At 40.3% G+C, this 17,349-nt stretch overlaps 1 protein-coding gene across 1 annotated transcript in view; it reads left to right on the top strand.

Annotated features, from left to right (window-relative positions):
- The first annotated feature begins 3,219 nt into the window (after positions 1–3,219).
- The window catches only part of SLC30A8 (solute carrier family 30 member 8), a 30,484-nt gene continuing 16,354 nt past the window's right edge, over positions 3,220–17,349 (top strand). Inside the window, 2 exon segments of the mRNA XM_053929861.1 lie at positions 3,220–3,290; positions 7,671–7,870. Coding sequence (XP_053785836.1) covers positions 3,220–3,290; positions 7,671–7,870 — 271 coding nt within the window.

Genomic DNA, 17,349 nt, shown 5'->3' with positions numbered 1-17,349 from the left:
TACGAGTTTAAATTTTGTGAATGCAAATCGTAAGAACTCAGTACTTTAATGTCTAGGGCCGATCAAGTGATTTTGCACAAATACACACATCCTTTCTGCAAATGAAATATTAAACAAGGTGTAAGACACTTCTGTAAATCATTTTTGCACAAGTATGAGCTACCGTTTGTTAAATCCTACTAAGAAATTGTTGCCAACAAGAGCTAGGCACTGGAGACCCCAAACAGTTCTCGGCTGTATCAGAGATGAGATGTTCTTGTGGCTGACAGGATCTTTATTCCAGAGGTAACTGTTATAAAGTGCATTTTGCCTCTTCAGTTGCTATAAACTTGTGATGGAGAGTGGGCGGAGAGGACAACCTGTAATTCAGGATGGTTTGGAAGCTGGTTGCCCGGGAAACTGGCATGAGCAGCATAATGCCCACCCAAACTAATCATCAACAAGAGAGGGGAGTGCTGTTGGCATCTGTGTTGCTTTCCAAGTACAAGTTTTGTGACTCTCAGGGAGTCCGCTTGGGGCCATGGGCCCTTGATGGGCAGTGCATGCCAAAGGTGCCCAAAGGTGAGGCAAGGAGTATGGGAAATTTTCTGTAACATTGCGCTGCCGATACACGGGGGAGAGGGGGATAGTGGTGACCTTGAAATGAGTTTGTAAGAGGATGAGGTGGTCACGGATGGATATTTCACATAATGTAACTTACAGGCAATTTCTGATCATACCTGGTCTACATGTTAAGTTTACTGCAGCAAAACTTATTTTTTTTCACATAAAAGTTTATTTGCCATCATCCCTTATTCCCTACTCTTCTGCTATTTACATCAGAAGCTTTGGTTTATAACAAAGTGTTACCGTTATCTTCAAGGGCAGCACTTGGAAATTCAGAAACCTTTGATGAAAATGGTACCTAATTTCCCAACACTTTTCAAATACGCACACTTACTTTTCTTTTTAAATGCATAACACATGTACACATACACCTTTATTGGTGTGTAGATATGTGCACATATATATTTAAGTCTAATCGCATGAAATTGCTTTTTGCAGACCACACTGGACCTACAAAAATGGCAATTTTATATAGTTCAATTTACAAATAAATAAGAGAGATAATAGAATATGTTTTGTGGTGCAGTATTTTCTTGTCTTTTTACCCTCTTTTCCCATTTCCACCTTCTCCTATGCCACGTCAGTCTTATCCGACCCTTCTTAGGTCTGTTCTCTCTACCCTGGCCTCCACAGGCAGCTCACCTGAACAACCAAGTCCGTGCCTCCACACTCCCAGAACCACAAACAGATGTAAATATCCCTGTGCATCATACATGTGCTAGTGACAAAGTTTGTCTGAAATCGCAAACTTCAGATCGTTTGCTTCCAGTTGGTATGTACAGCCAAACACTCTCTTTTTTACCTTTGAATAATGCCTCTCTTCTCTTCTTTGCACTTATCCTTAGTGGATTTCAACCCAGTTTAAGTAGTTTCCACACTTTTTGACATTCTTTCACTTGAATTTTGTTTTTCTTTTCTGTGCTGGAAATTACTCACAAACAATTCAAGCTGTAACGTGCGACCACATGTTGCCTGGATGGATTAGTAATTCTTTGCTGGTTTCCTACTTTTGTCTCCCCAGAGTAAGGTATCATGTTGCAAAGTACATGAGAAGACATTGGTTTGCTTTTTATACTGCTAACAGAAGACTCAGAATTTCTCCTGCAGGGAAAACGACCTCTCTGAGCCATTTCTCTGGTTTCCATGTGTCAGAGCAAAGTAAACGATCATTCAGGCAATGGGCTCACACGAAATGACCACAGAATCAACACTCTAGTGTGTGGAATCTTACACAAGAGTACAGCGTCCCCAACAGATGTGATGGGAGACCTGCATGCTCGCTCTCGGCCAAGACGACTTCTCCCCCTCCCTGCCTGCTGCGATTGCCACTGAATCCCCTTCTCCCTCTGGGGATAGTGTTCATTTTACATGTAGTTTATTGGGTGGTTGAGGTCTCTGCTCATCAAGATAGACAGACTGTCAGGATGCAGGGCCATGGGGCTCTTCCGGACCACTCTGAGTTTTCTCACGAGGAAGTGAGTGTTGATGGAGGGAGAAGGGACCAAGGACTCAGTGGTCAGGTTTACCCTCTTTTCCACTCAGCCCAGCCCACCCCTGTAAGCATCTGTACAGGCCTGGGACACACGTTGGCCCCCACACAAAGGCCTGCCCTTTGACCAGGCTGTTCCCCTTGGGCTATTATATCTGTTCTTATGCACAAAAGGAAGTTCTTTGCAATGAAATCAAAAGTAAATTCCTAGGAGGTTGCGGTTGAAGATCCCAAGATCATTTTAGAAAACTCCATACCTAAGAGTTGTGATTGGTGTGCTTGACAGGGTTTCCTTGGCTGAGCCTTTTATCCTGAGCACAGCATGCCCAGGCCAGGAAGAACCCAGATCATTCTGGCTCCTGCACGCTTGACGGTTTTTATTTATTCAGAAGCAGAGTCTGCCCTCCTTCTGCCCGTTCAAACGGTTTCAAAGCTGCCGCACCAGGAACTGTTGCAGACTACAGACTTCTGTAACTAATGACCCATGTCCTCTGTGCAGCAGTGAAATCCCAAGATGGTCCTAGGAGAAGGGAAGTAAATCCTGACAGCTGCTTAGAGGTCATCTTAGAACTACATGTCAGGAGACATGCTTTTGGAGAGAGGGAGCGTGGGAGGGAGAGAGAGAGAGAGACGCCCAAAGGAAAGGGAAATAAAATGAAAAAATGAGATTATTGTACAGAACTGTAGCTGTGTGTAGATCACCCAGCTGTGCTCTAAAGACCAAACCTCTACATCAGCAATTAGCAGGAGGACGCCCTGAGCTCCTCTACCTCTGAGGAAGCACAATGGAATCAGATAGCCTGGAAAGTGCACGCACACACACACACACACACTGCATAGGATCCTACCTGCAAGTCTTTCTAGGAAAGGAGTTCTGTGGGCGAGAGAAGGAGACCAGGTGACACTCCAAGGAGGCTGTGATTGTAGCACACCTACCAAGAACACTGATGTAGGAGGCTTGCTACATTAAGTCCCAGAAGCCTTTTTAATTATTTTCTTTGGAAAGTATGTGAATACTGGTAATGCTGCTGGGCTCCCAAAACTGGACAGTGAGCTAAACAGCAGCAGCAACAACAGTACCAAGAAAACCTGCGGCAGCAGCCACAGCTCTCGTCCCGGCCACCATGGAGTTTCTTGAGAGAACTTACCTTGTGAATGACAAAGCCGCCAAGGCACATGCCTTTACACTAGACAGGTAACAGATGTCGGTTTCTGCCCCACGATTTTCTGTCTTCTGTAGTCAACAAGTCCCCAGGTCCCACAGCTTCAGAGTTAGAAACTTCTGCTGTGCAACTTTGGGCATTCTGTGACATTTCACAAACTTTTGGCTGACTTGTATAACTCATATCCTGAAACATGCAATGCTCTATATCATTTATTTGATTCATAAATATCCTAAGAACATGAAGGACACATTTCATGAGTGTATTTTCATCTGTAGATTTTCTTCCGGGAAATAGACACATACAGTCTAATAATGGGTTTGCCTTTCTTTTCCTCAATTATTCTTACTTTTAAAATAGATAGTAAATTTTCTTAAATCATATTGGAAAGCATTAAGGATTTTCAACTATGTGACAAAATTGTGGTTACATTGACTTTAAAATTATTTGCTGTTTTCTTAATCATACACTCCCATTATCAAATACGCACACCTATACTAAAAATAGCTGAGTTTAATGTTCTACAGAGTTCTGGTTCCTTCATTTTCCCTTATTTAGGAATGATTAATTGAACACACTGGGATGTATGATGGAGAAGAAAAGATTCCTACCCCCAGATCTCTGTTCCTTAGAAACTGTGAGTCGACTGTGACATACATATAAGGAAAAGGCCGTGACAAAAATAGCCCATGTGTCATTTGGGGACATCCAATCAGAACATCCCGAGGAAACCTAGGTCTCAGCTGGACTGTGGCAGCCAGCGAAAGCTTTTCGGAAGTGATAGATGGGAAACTGAAAAATAAAGGGGAATGAGAGTACGGTTAGAGAGACCGTACATAGGCAGTAGGGTTCAGAACAGCGTTTCGGATGGGGGTATCGCCTGGCAGAGTCAGAGACCTGTAAGAATGAGAGTTTGGTGTGTTTGGGGAGTTCAATCCGAGTGGGCAGCAAAGAGAAACACAACACACAGATGAATGGATGAAAATCTGAAATAAACTCATGTGAGGAGCAGAGTTTAAGAAAATAATTATCCCCTAATAATATGTGAAATGTTGTTCGTTTCATGGAACCAAACTGACATTCCAAAGAGGGGCAGCATTGTGTTTGATAGGATGGGATGTCTGAACATCTGCAAAGAGAAACTTTCTTGTAGGGTATTTATAACTTCGCTTTGAACATCTGTGACAAAGAATTGAGCACATCTAGTATCTCACCTTGTAAGAATTACTTTTCTTAGAAATCAATATTAGATGTGATGGATTGAGATCCTAAACAATAAAGCCCAGCGTTAGGTCTGGCAGAATTTTTGTACAACAGATTGTTAACAGTATGGACACTATTAACAGAGCATCTCTACATTATTGAAATAACAGTATTTCCCTTCTCATTAAAGTAGACCACTAGCATTGTGTTATGCACATAAAACCAACGACTTATAGTTATAGGGTCTCATGTGCCTCATAAATGGGTTTAGTTTGCAGGTTGTGGTGATGATCAAAACTGTCAAACTTGTTTTTATGTTCTTTTCAAATAAAAACAATTAAGCCGGGAGAGATTGTTTATCTTGATCCCTTATTTTACCAGTTAGAAACCTGTTTCTCCCTTTTTAAAATTTTTGATGCTGTAGTAAATTTCTTTGCTCTGGTCTATTGTTCCTGTTCTTCAGAGCCTCAGATATATTAGAATGCTTGGGAATCTATGTTGATATATTCACTGGCAGCAAATGTACATTTAATTTTTGAGGCTTCAATTTCAGCTCAAACTGTAGCAATATTGGCTGATCTGAAGTCTACAGGAAAGCAGTATTTGGAACTCAAAATTGGCCAGGGGCCTTGCATTTTCCCCCTTGTGGCATTGCCCACAGGCCATGACCTGATGGAATTCCTGCCTTGCTCTGCCTTCTAAACTGCTCGGGGATAAGTTCTCTCTCCTGGTCACTTACCACCTGGTTTTCTCTGGCCACAAGATTCATGAAAAACATACAATAAAGTAAAGCCTCTTATGGCCACAGTAGACCAGTGGTTATGTAAACAGTGCCAGAACAATCGGTGAGCCTGTCTTCCTCACGCTGCCTGCTCAGCACAAGGAAAGGGGGAATCTCTTCTATGCTTTCCTATGAGTTCCCAGGTTCCCAAGCGAGGACCACTGGCAACCCACACTATTACATTATATGGTTGTTTATTATCAGGGTATGTATCACATTACGAAAGCAAAAATGTATAGATATAAATACGTTATGTGTGCCTCTTGCCAAATGGTTCTTATTCCAATATGAAGATTATTTGGAACTGCTCAAAATCCTGAGTGCTTTTAACATCATTGGTACAATCATTCTGAAGTCAATTTGGAAATACACATCAAAGTCCTTAAACATGTAGATACTCTTTGACCAAATAATTTCCCTTCTACGATCATATTTTAAGGAGATAATAATATATTGAGCAAAGATTATAAGAATTTGAATCACAGTGGTACTTACTGAGAAAATAACTACAGAAAAAAATGAATTCTCTAATAATAGAAAATCAGTTAAGTATGTTGTGATGTATCTGTATTAAATATGATGATCTCTGCATGTTAAAATAATGACATGGAATATTTAATAAACTGAGAAGCTGTTAACAATACACACAGCTAAGAATCAGGTCCCATAGCTGTGTCTTTGGTAGGATATACTATGGTGACACTTTGGTGGCCCATACCCACTGAGTTACAACCATGTGAGTTAGGCAGCATTTACCCCACTCTCAGCTCTAGGAGTCCGTATGGCTGGGTTTAGCCAATCTTCTGACTGGAACAAGGTCTGAGCCAATCAGCCCATTTCTCTTCCTCTGGCTATAGTGTTGGTTTCTATTTGACCAAATCAGCATGCAACTCAGGACTTGTTTAGCAGTTGGAAACGGGGACACTCTCGCTTCCTGTGTAAGACACAGCAAGTATGTAGCCCTGACCACCTTGGGCAAACATCCCCTACCATGAGGAAAACCAGCCTGAGATTGAAGCACAGAGCTGCAAAGCAATGGATCTGGAGTCCTGGTAAATCAGCCGGAAGCCTGGTACTTCCAGACATTTTTAGTTGTGGAACCAACAATCCCCACTTATTAATTACCCTAGCCGAAGCTTTGTTTTCTGCACTTGCAACCAAAAACCTCCTAATTAACATGGTCTCTAATCATGTAAAAAAGAGTCTGTTTGTATATTACAAAGCCTAACAACAACATGTCTCTTGCAGGTAAGCTTACCAGTGAGTTTTCCCTCTGCTTTGTGCTTTTCGGTAATTTCAGATTTTCCATAATGAATATATTATTTTATTCGGAAAAAAAAACATAGTGATAATTAGAGTCATAATCAAAATGAGCATCTAAGCTGAAGCCTGCAGACCTTTAATTCCAGATGGTGATAATAAAAATGAAATAGTTCTTCCACTGGAAGCTTATTTATTTCTGTTTTTAAACATTTCAAAGCCATAAATACAAAGTTCTTAATTCTAAGAATCTTATTAATGCCTTCTAATAAGTTTATTTAAAAAAATGTAAATCTGATTAGCTGGAGACCAACATCAAGATTTGCATCAGTAAAACCAGTTTTGAATGTGCTGTGTTTAGTAGGGGAGCAAAGTGGGCGGGCCTTGGGAGCCCAGCTTTGCCATTGGCTGGCTGTTGACCTCAGGCAATTACTCTGAACCTTAATTACTTCAGCTACAAAACCATGGGGTTGGACTAAATGTTATCTACAATCTGTCCATCTGTGAAATTCTATAACTCTATAAATGGCTCTAAATAATGATTTCTGTTTGAGCGGAACTGATGGGTACTGCTTGTTATGGGAAGTATAAGTTAAGTTTCCACGTCCATGATAACTTTCACGGATTGAGAGAGATTGTGTGCAATGCTCTGTTAAGAAGGTTTCTGAGGGTCCATATGGACTTAGCAGGAAGAGGTGCCGCAATCTGTTAGCAATGTTGTCACGGAGAAGAAAGTGACAGTGATGGCATGCAATGGTGGGTCTCTGAATCATCAGGCTGGCTCATACACACATATCCAACATTGTTCCCACCCCCTTTTTTACTTGTGGGACAGTGTCCAATACCTTTTCAAAATGAAGTAACTGGGAAGGAAATGCATCACAGGCTGCCTCCTTCCTTTCTCCCGTTCCTTTGCTATTTATTAATTACTGGTGGTAGAGACTGAATAGAGTTTGACTGGATAAAAGCCAAACTTTTAGTTAGTTGAGACTTCAAATGGAAATTTCTTGCTCGTTCCTTACACTCGACATTTCTTGTGGAAGGAGCTGTGAATTATAACTTCCTAGTTAGGTCGTGAATGCCCTGAGAGTGGTTCAAAGAATGGGTAGGGCTGTCCGTGATGTTTGCAACCACGTTCATTCCTTGCTTCTGTCAAACTCCACCATAGCGCAGATCTCCAGCAGAAACCCGCGAACAAAGATCAGTGTGCGGGAGAGAAGCCACGGCAGCTGGAGTCCGGAGCCATCTATCACTGTCACGGCAACGCCAAGGCCACGGAGAACAGGGCATATGAGCAGGTGTACGCCAAGTGGCAACTCTGTGCTACTTCGGGAATATGCTTTCTTTTCATGATTGCAGAGGTCGTGGGTCAATATTTCCCCAGAACTTTTCTCTGATTAAACAAGCAAACCTACATCCTTACGGGAGGGCTGCCTAGGTTCTCCTTTTAAAGTATGCGTTAATGTTTTCTGTAGGCATGAAGTAACATGTGGCCACGGTAGATAAGTTGGAAAAAAGAAGGCAACGAAATAAAAATCATCACTGTCCCACATTTGAGTGATAACCTCCAATAAAACTATGAAGTATTTCTATACAATATATTTTCTATTCATAGCTCAGTGTTTTTCAACATAACTGAGCATACTGAATGCTTCTGACCATGCTGTCAAATATTCTTTGAAAACATTTTTATGCCTGAACAATACACTCTCCACTGTGCTTTCCATAACCATCTCTCTGTTGTTAGACATTCAGGGATTTTTTTTTTTTTCCTGCTTAGGGACAATGCTGTAATAAAAAATCGTGAATAAAACTCTGCCTGCCTTTTTGTTAATCCTTTCAAAAAGAGTCCTAAAAGTGGAAACAATTGGTTGAAGGACACAAATATTTTTATTACGTCTTGACGCATGTTGCCAAACTGCCACCCGGAAAGCTTCAAGCGGTTTGTGTGCGTCCAGGTCTGCATGACAATGACGTCTCTCCGATCTTTACCGGGACTTATTTTTACCTTAAAAAAATGTTTTAATGTATAAATGAATATGCTTTGTTTTAACATTCTTTACTGCTAGAATATTTTTGCATGCTTATTAGTGATCTGCATTTCCCTGTAAATGCATGAACTACTTGCCTCTTAATGTCTGTCTTTTAGATAATTTGTAATTTTCTATATTGATCTGTGGGAGCTCTTTATATATTAGGATATTAAACGTTAGATATATTTATAGGAAATACTTTTCCAGTTTGTTGACTTTTTTATTTTTGTTTAAATTTTTATTTGACTTAGAGAAGTTTTAAGTTGTATATACATCATTGTATTGCATATCTTATTTTTAGCTGAGTTTTCACCTCTCTTTTGCTGTTGTAGTGCTTAGTAAGCCTTCCCCAGCTACTGAAAAGATAAATATCATTGTGTTGTTCAGGTTTTTACTGATAGCTTTAAATCAATGTGAAATTAGATATGTTCTAAGGATAGAAAGTTCTTTTCTAAACAGCTAACAAAGTTTTCAGTATAATGTATGGAATAATTACTTTCTTCATTGATTTTTTTATCATTTATCAAATTTTTATAAACAATAGGGTCTGGTGCCGGTCTCTATCAGTGGTAACATATTTAACTAATGCAAATTTATACATTATAATATCTCTCATTCTTTCCTTATTATTCTTTGCTTAATGGAAAAAAGTTATTTCAGTTTATTATTTTAATTAGACATGAGAATCATTTTGTTCAGTTTCCTCCAAAATCTAATTATGATTTTATTGGTATATAAATTAATTTGGGCACACAAATCTGTTTAAAATACTCAGTTTTTCCACCACGAATACTATGTGTTTCTTCATTTAACCAAATACTATATCTCTAATCAAAGTTTTGTGGTTTTTCGTTTGTTTATTTGTTTTAACAAGGGACAGCCTATTTCTTGCTAGAGTTACTTATAGTTATTTGATGTGCTTGGTTTATTGTTTCTGGAAGTGAGTGGGAGTCTTCTTGTTCTCCTGTACTGTGCTCTGGGTGGTTAGTTTTTATTCTGCAAAGTTTTCATTTTGTGTAATCATCTTGTACTCAACCATGTACATATCTGAAATATCATTCTAAATGTATCTCAGTCCATTTTCCTTGTTCCTCTCTCACCCATTCCCCCCGCCTCATCTCTGGATCCCTTTCTTGTGCAAAAACCATATTTTCCCTTATTTTCAATAGTTATACCTTTTTTGTAAAATCTTATGTTCAACTATTTCGCTGTTAAATAAAGTGTTTTCTGAGGGGTTAAGTATTTCTATTGTGTTAGTGAAGTATTCTTCTTGTCCTAGTTTTTTTTTCATGATTAACCAAAAATCAAGGGTGAGTGTTGACTTTTATCTAATATCATTTCTTTTAAATTTATTCTGCTAAAAACAGTTTTACCCATTGTGGATGTGTATTATGTTCACAGATTTCCTATTATACTATGATCTTTGTATGTCTGGCATTATGGTGTTAATAACTAATATTTATTTAATGCTTACTATGAGCCATGGACTGGGATGAGTGCTTTCCACTGTATCACCTTACTTAATCCTGTCAAAATCCCTGAGAGGGAGGCCCTATGATGAAGCACACTTTATAGATGAGATATCGGAAGCATGAGAGTAAAGTGCTCTACTCAAGTCACATAGCTGCAGGTGGGCAGGCAGCCTGACTTCCAGGACTCGGCTCTCCGGCTCTCACAATGGTGCTTCTCAAATCCACTGTGGAGAAGCGTTCTTTCAAAGCATTGCTTAATCTGAGTCACTCATCTTTTCATTAGGAGTTTTATACCTCTATTGATCATGGAAACTTAACTACAGTTTTCTGTTTTGGAGCTAATATTCTAAGTTTTTGAATCAGTTATACATATACAAATAAAAAGTTTAATTTTAATAATACCCTTTTTAAAAAAACTGAAAGAGTATATACAACACTGTAATTATCTCCTCCTTTTTAAGAACTTCCTGATAAATTGGCCTGAAGACATTCTTGGAAATAATTCTTTGGTATATTTTTTAGTTTACTCATTCACTGACATACTCAAAATTTGTACTTCTTGAGTAAATTTTGGCTATTTATGTTTTTCCATTTATCACATTGAAATTTTCAATTCATTATCATACAGTAGAATATGATAGTGTCATACTGATTTTATTTATTAAAGGGTGAAATAATTTTAGGACTGTATAAGTGTAACTACTCCTGAACTGTTAAGGAGTTGAAATTACATTCGGCCCTTTGAAGGCACCCGTGAGGCTGATATGGCCCCTGATGAAAATGAGTTTGACACCCCTGTATCTAACGCCTTTCTTATTTTAATATTGTTTACATAGTTTGTCTTCTTTTTCTTGATTTAACTGGGTAGATGTCTATTTTACTGATATGTTATTTGCATACATTTTCTTGATTATATTATTATTTTAGTTTCTCTTCTATTTTTTTAAAACATAACTTTGGCTTTAAAAACCTTTTTTACTTCTTCCATCTTTGGTCAGGGTTGTTTCCTCCCTCCCCTCTTCCTTCTTCCTTCCTTCCTTCCTTCCTTCCTTCCTCCCTCCCTCCCTCCCTCCCTCCCTCCCTTCCTTCCTCCCTTCTTTCCTTCCTCCATCTCTCCCTCCCTCCCCCTCTTTCTTTCTTTTCAGAAAGAAGTGGAGGGAGGGAGAAAGAGAGCAAGAGAAACTTTGATGTGAGAGAGACAGACATTGATCAGTTGCCTCTCGTACACACCCTGACCAGGGACAAACCTGAAACCCAGGCATGTGCCCTGACGGGAATCAAACCAGCAACCTTTCACTTGGCAGGATGATGCCCAACTGAGCCACACCAGTCAGGGCAGAGTTGTATTCATATGGTACATTTTAATATCTTAAATTATATTCTTATTCATTTATTTTTACCCTTTCTTTTTCTTTCTTTAAATATATTTTATTGATTATGTTATTAATATTAATTAATATATTAATATTTATATATTGATTATGCTTTAAATATATTTTATTGATTATTTAATAAAAACAATGGGTCCATGGGTCATGCATATAAGTGCTTTGGCTATTCCATTCCCTATACTGTTCTTAACATCCTCCTGTCTATTCTGCACCTACCATTTGTACTTCTTCCTCCTTGCACCTTTCCTCCCACTCTCCCCCTCCCCCACCCTAAGTGATAACCTGGCAAATGAACTCTCTATCTATGATTCTTTTTCTGTTCTGCTTGTTTGCTTACTTTGTTTTTTACTTTCAATTGTTGATAGTTGTGAATTTGTTACCATTTTAATGTTCATAATTTTGATCTCCTTTTTTAAAAATAATTCCCTTTATATGAAATCTATCATATAATAATGGCTTGGTGATGATGAACTCCTTTAGCTATACCTTGTCTGGGAAGCACTTTATCTGTCCTTCAATTTTAAATGATAGTTTTGTTGGATAAAGTAATCTAGGTTGTATGTCCTTGCTTTTCAACACTTTGAATACTTCTTGCCAGTTTCTCCTTACCTGCAAAGTTTCTTTTGAGAAATCAGCTGACAATCTTATGGGAACTCCTTTGTAGGTAACTCTCTGATTTTCTCTTGCTGCTTTTAAGATTCTCTCTTTATCTTTAATCTTTGGCATTTTAATTATGATGTGTCCTGGTGTGGTCCTCTTTGTGTCCATCTTGTTTGGGACTCTCTGTGCTTCCTGGACTTGCTGTCTATTTCCTCCACCAAATTAGGGAAGTTTTCTTTCATTATTTTTCAAATAAGTTTTCAATTTCTTGCTCCTCCTTTTTTCCTTCTGGCATCCCTATGATTCAAATGTTGGTATGTTTGAAGTTGTCCCAGAAACTCTTTAGCCTATCTATCCTCATTTTTTTGGACTGTTTTTTCTTCTTGCTATTCTGAAGGTTGAATGTTTTTTTCTTCCCTGTGTTCCAAATCATTGATTTGATTCTCTGCGTCATCCATTCCACTGCTGGTTCCCTGTAATTTTTTTAAAAATTTCACTTAGTATAATCTTAATTTCTGCCTGGGTCTTTTTTATGCTGTTGTAGTATCCAGTGAGTTCCTGGAGTATCCTAATAACCAGTGTTTTGAACTCTGCATCTGATAGATTGCTTATTTCCACTTTGTTTAGTTCTTTTTCTGGAGTTTGGCTCTATTCTTTAAATTGGGCCATATTTCTCTGTCTCCTCATTTTGGCAGCCTCCCTGTGTTTGTTTCTATGTATTAGCTCTAGCTGCTTTGACTCCCCTTCTTAGTAGTGTGGCCTATTGTAGAAAAGTGCGCCAATAAGTTGGATGAAGCAGAGCATTATATAATTTCCAGGGGTGAGGGCAACCCATGTGAACCAGGTTGATGGAGTCTTCGATATGGTGTCACCGTTCTGTGGCTCTGTGTAGGGGGAAGGGAGGCTCAGAAAGGGGCAATGTCACTGCCTGGCCGCTGGAGTTTTGTCCAGGAGGAAGCTGTCCACAGCACTCATCCTGATGCCAGATACTTTGATTTCTACCTCTATGCACCTGGTACCCATCTAGCGGCTGTCCCGGTGCTGGAGTCCAGAGGGAGTGAGTCTGCTGAAGTTCTAAGTCCATGTGGGTCCTTTTAAGAGGAGACTCCTGAGAATCCCACAGTTTCTTCTGCCTCCCCAACCTACACTGGTTTTTATAGCCAGAAGTTATAGGGACTTATCTTCCTGGCACTGGAACCCTGGGCTGGGTGGTCTGCTATAGTGCTGGGATCCCTTGTTCCCGAGATATCCCTCCCAATTTTTATCTACTACACATGGGTGTAGGACCACCTCTTCCACAACTCCATGTCTCTGCCCCTCTCTCCATCTCAGCCCCGTCTACTCCCCTGGATGAATGTGACTTCTTCAATTCCTCGGTTGTTGGGCTTCCATATAGCTTGATTTTCTGGCGATTCTGAGTGATAGTTGTTTTATAGTTTAATTGCAATTTTTGCTCTGGTTGTGCAAGAAGGTGAGAGGTGTTTAGCTATGCCTCCATCTTGACCAGAAGTCCTAAAGTAAGATATGCCTCTGCTCAGAAGTCCAGGGAAGAACGGGAGCCTCCCCCGCACTCCAGCGGAGTAGGGTTATCTTTTCTTAATAAAATTATGTGCAGCTATGCACTTAGTCTGAAAGTTTTGATATTCAATGTTATTATTTTTTTCCAAAACAATTTTTTCAGAAACACACTATACATAAGCTACCTGGCTACTTGCTGTTGCCTGTTATACTCAGTTACCAATATTTCGCCTTCATTTTTTTCTACTATCCAAAAGGTGGCATAAATTAATAATAATCGGAGAGCAGAAGGAAATAGAATCTGCTAGGCTATTTTTTATTTTTGTACTATAATAGCTAGCAATCAGAATTAATTGGTTTCTTCAAGCTATGGAGTCTTATGGCCTATATACTCAGACTTTTATAGATTTTCAAAGCTGGAAAAGAACTTAGACCTATCCAGCCCAAGACAAATCCAGAGTTGTTAATAACCTTTTCCTAGTTGGTTTAAAAAATAATTGATGCCACACAATTTCTAGAGCTAGGGCAAGTCTTTTGAAGGAACTGACTTAATAGTTTGGTGGAGTTTTTACTTTTAGCAGTTCCAATCTGGAAAACACCCTTTGGAAACCCACTGACATTTTTTATTATCAAAATTCATAAGATTGTGGACAATATTGAATAGCTCATGAAACAGATGGACAAAATGGAAAATCTAAAAAGCAGAATCCATTTGAAATGTGATTTGAAAAGGTGATGTTCTGGAAATTCACAGCCTTCCAAACAAAGTCCTGGTATCACCCCATGCCAACACAGCTCAGGAGGATGCAGAAACTGGCTTGTGTCCTCCACTACTTTCTTCTTCTGCTTTTCCCTGAATCCATTTAGATGCCCAGAGTCAATGGCATCTTCTCCCCAGCTGATGTCTAACCAATAGTCTGAAATGACATGGTCTTCCATTCAAAAATTTACTTTTCTCCTTGCACCTTTTCTTAATGTCCTGTGGCTTTGTTTTTTAAATGACTTGTATTTTTAAGGAGTAAAATGGGAAGTTATTCACTTGGAGTGAGCAAATCAGTCTCTTCCTTTCCTTCTCATTCCTGACAATTAGTCTGTGAGTTCTAATCTGACTTTGTTTCAGAGTCGGAGGAAAGGGATATTGTCAGGAAAGGAATTAAATGGATACTGACAGACAGCCATTTAGAATTTGAGCTGTACTTATTTTGAGCAGATTTTCCTGAAACTGCTCTCATCATGTTAGTTCTGTCTTCAAAATTCTTCCATGGCTCCTCTCTGCCTAGTTCAGCCCTTCACAACGTTTCCCCCTCATGGCAGACGTAGGAAGCATTCCTGAGCACTGGGGCACCCTGGCAAGGGCGCCTGGCAAGAAGAGGCTGCGCCCCAGGGGCTGCCCCACGGGAGCGAGATCCATAGATTGAAAGCTCTAGCATCTGGACAAAATAAAAGTTCTTACTTTGGCTTTCAAGATATCCTACCATCTGGCTGCCAAACTATCTGTCTCTTTCTTTACCACTTTCTTATATAGCTCTTCTATTTCAGCTGTTTATTCATTGAATGCAAAATAATCATTGTACCTGAATGTCTTCATAGCTTTGGTTTATGCCCTTTTATCTGAATGAAAAATCCCTCTCCTCATTCCCCACACTTATCAAAACCCTGGCCATGATTTAAGAGCCCAACCCATAGCTCACCTCCTCCAGAAATCATTTTGACCATGTCAGAGAAAGCAATTATTATTCTCAGATCACTCCTGCAGCCTATGGTATTCGAGCAAAGTCTTGAGGGCAGGGTAGAAATAGAGAGGTGGCTAAGAGGGAGATGAGAAATGCTTTTCAGAGGGAAGGGCCTGAATGAGCAGCATCTGATTATTGCTGTGCTCCAAGAGGTAGTAACAGCCTTGCCTGGAGAGACTGAGTGAGTGGGTCTGCAACAAGACAGGAAATATGTGTTCCTAGGGAGTAATTCAAGTGATCTGATATGTAGACACATTTTGGTGCCACTGTTGGGAGTGGACTGGTGAGTAAGCTTTCTCATATGCCTTGTGCTGGCTGCGGTTCTGGTCCTCCTGGCCCATGTACCTTATGCTCCTAGACAAGGCTGAGTATGAGATGCCAGACCAGATTAATCAGTCTCCAGGTCTTTACTCAGGGAGGCTGGGGGTAAGTCTTCCTCTGTTTACTCTACAAATACTTTGCCAAAAGGACAAGAACCTGGAGCTTCCAGAGGCCCACTTTTCTTGCTGACAGGGAGGAAGTCTGTCTTCAGTAGGACAATAAACAGCAATAGTTGGAGACAGAGTAGAGTCCCAACAACATTTTTGGAACCTTAGTTTAGGCTGCACCCAATGCCATCCCACACAGGTTTGTTTTCAGTTGTTCGAGTCAATAAATTATCATTTCGTTGTTGTTGCTGTTTAAGCTAGCTTGAGTTAAGCAGTACTGACTTACAAGTGAAAGGACCAATCTAAGGCAGTGGTGTAGGCTAAAGCATGGCTAGTGGAGAATAAAACTGGAACAGTTGTTGGGAGTTCAAGGACCGTGAGGCCTGGCTGGGGAATTGGACTCAGTCTGCAGGCCTGGAGGCATAAATGACATTTTGAACAGAGGAGAACGAGGTGATAGAGCTGTGTTTAGAGAGAGAATTGGCCTCAGCTCTCAGAGCAGATGGGAGGAAGGAATTAGAAGAGGCTGTAAGCATCAATGGGTCCTCTGTTAATGTGCCTTTGAACCTGTTGAACTGGGACTCTCTCTGATTGCGTGTGAAAATCCCGCGTTGAGGAAAGGCCATAAAGAGATGAGTTACAGTGCAGACGTACACATGCATCCCAATGTGAAAAGACAGACATACAGACATGGAGAACTCACAAAAATAAGCTCAGCTACGGCCACCACTGGGAGAAATTGAGAGTGGTCCGGAAAGGCATCGTGACGCAGGACTGCTGAGAGTTAAGCAAGGATGGAGGAAGCACCGTATTGCTGGATAGAGACACTGAGCTGGAAGCAGGCTGGGGGAGCTGGTGAGCACCTTGGAGTGCAGTGCACAAACATCTCTCTTAGTAAGAAAAAGATACAGCTGGGTGGTGTGATAGCCACAAGCTTGGCTGACAAGGGATCTTATTTTCTACCAGAGCCAGGATGCCTCAGCAGCTTACCCCGCTTACATTTCTTCATGTTCCTGATACTAAGAACCTAAGAAATGTCAAAGCACACCTATGCAAATTGTGGTATGGTTTGAATACTTGTTATATGATAATCCCATGAGTTTTTGACATGACAAGCTACATAGGATAGTAACGCTATTAAAGAATTTTTAAACTATGGATTAGTGGCATACCAGGGTAAGTCCTGTAATGGGGACCAAGGCTCCTGTTGTCTCAGAAACCTCTACGTCTGTCAGTTCTGTCAGCACGTCTCTGTTCTCCACGGCCAACAGCACGTGTACTTAACACCAGCTCCCTGCACCTGAGGTGAGTGTGAGACCCAGGCCCAATGCTCTCCTGATGTCCTACTGTGGCCTCCACCCCACAGGCCCAAAGGAGGGTCCGTGTGCAGAACACAGTCCTTAGTGTCTTTCCTGCCTGGTTATACGTGCAGTGCTTGCTACATCTTGCCAAGTGATCCAGAAACACCAGTACTGTCGCCTTCCCTCACGCCGTTATCATCATTGCCTTCGTCTATGACCATTGTGTGTTAACTGCCAGCTGCTTCTGCCTCCAAGTCAGTCTCCATATTGCTGGCAAAGATCTCCCTCTTAAATACAGTTCTGAACATGTCACAAGCTTGCCTCAAAATAATCAGTTGATCCCCTTTTCCCATAGGATAACTTTGCCACTC

Source organism: Desmodus rotundus, chromosome 8 (genome assembly GCF_022682495.2).
Source record: "Desmodus rotundus isolate HL8 chromosome 8, HLdesRot8A.1, whole genome shotgun sequence".
NCBI classification, from domain to species: Eukaryota; Metazoa; Chordata; class Mammalia; order Chiroptera; family Phyllostomidae; genus Desmodus; species Desmodus rotundus.
Note: the sequence above shows the minus strand (reverse complement) of the source record. Positions and strands in the feature narration are given on the sequence as shown.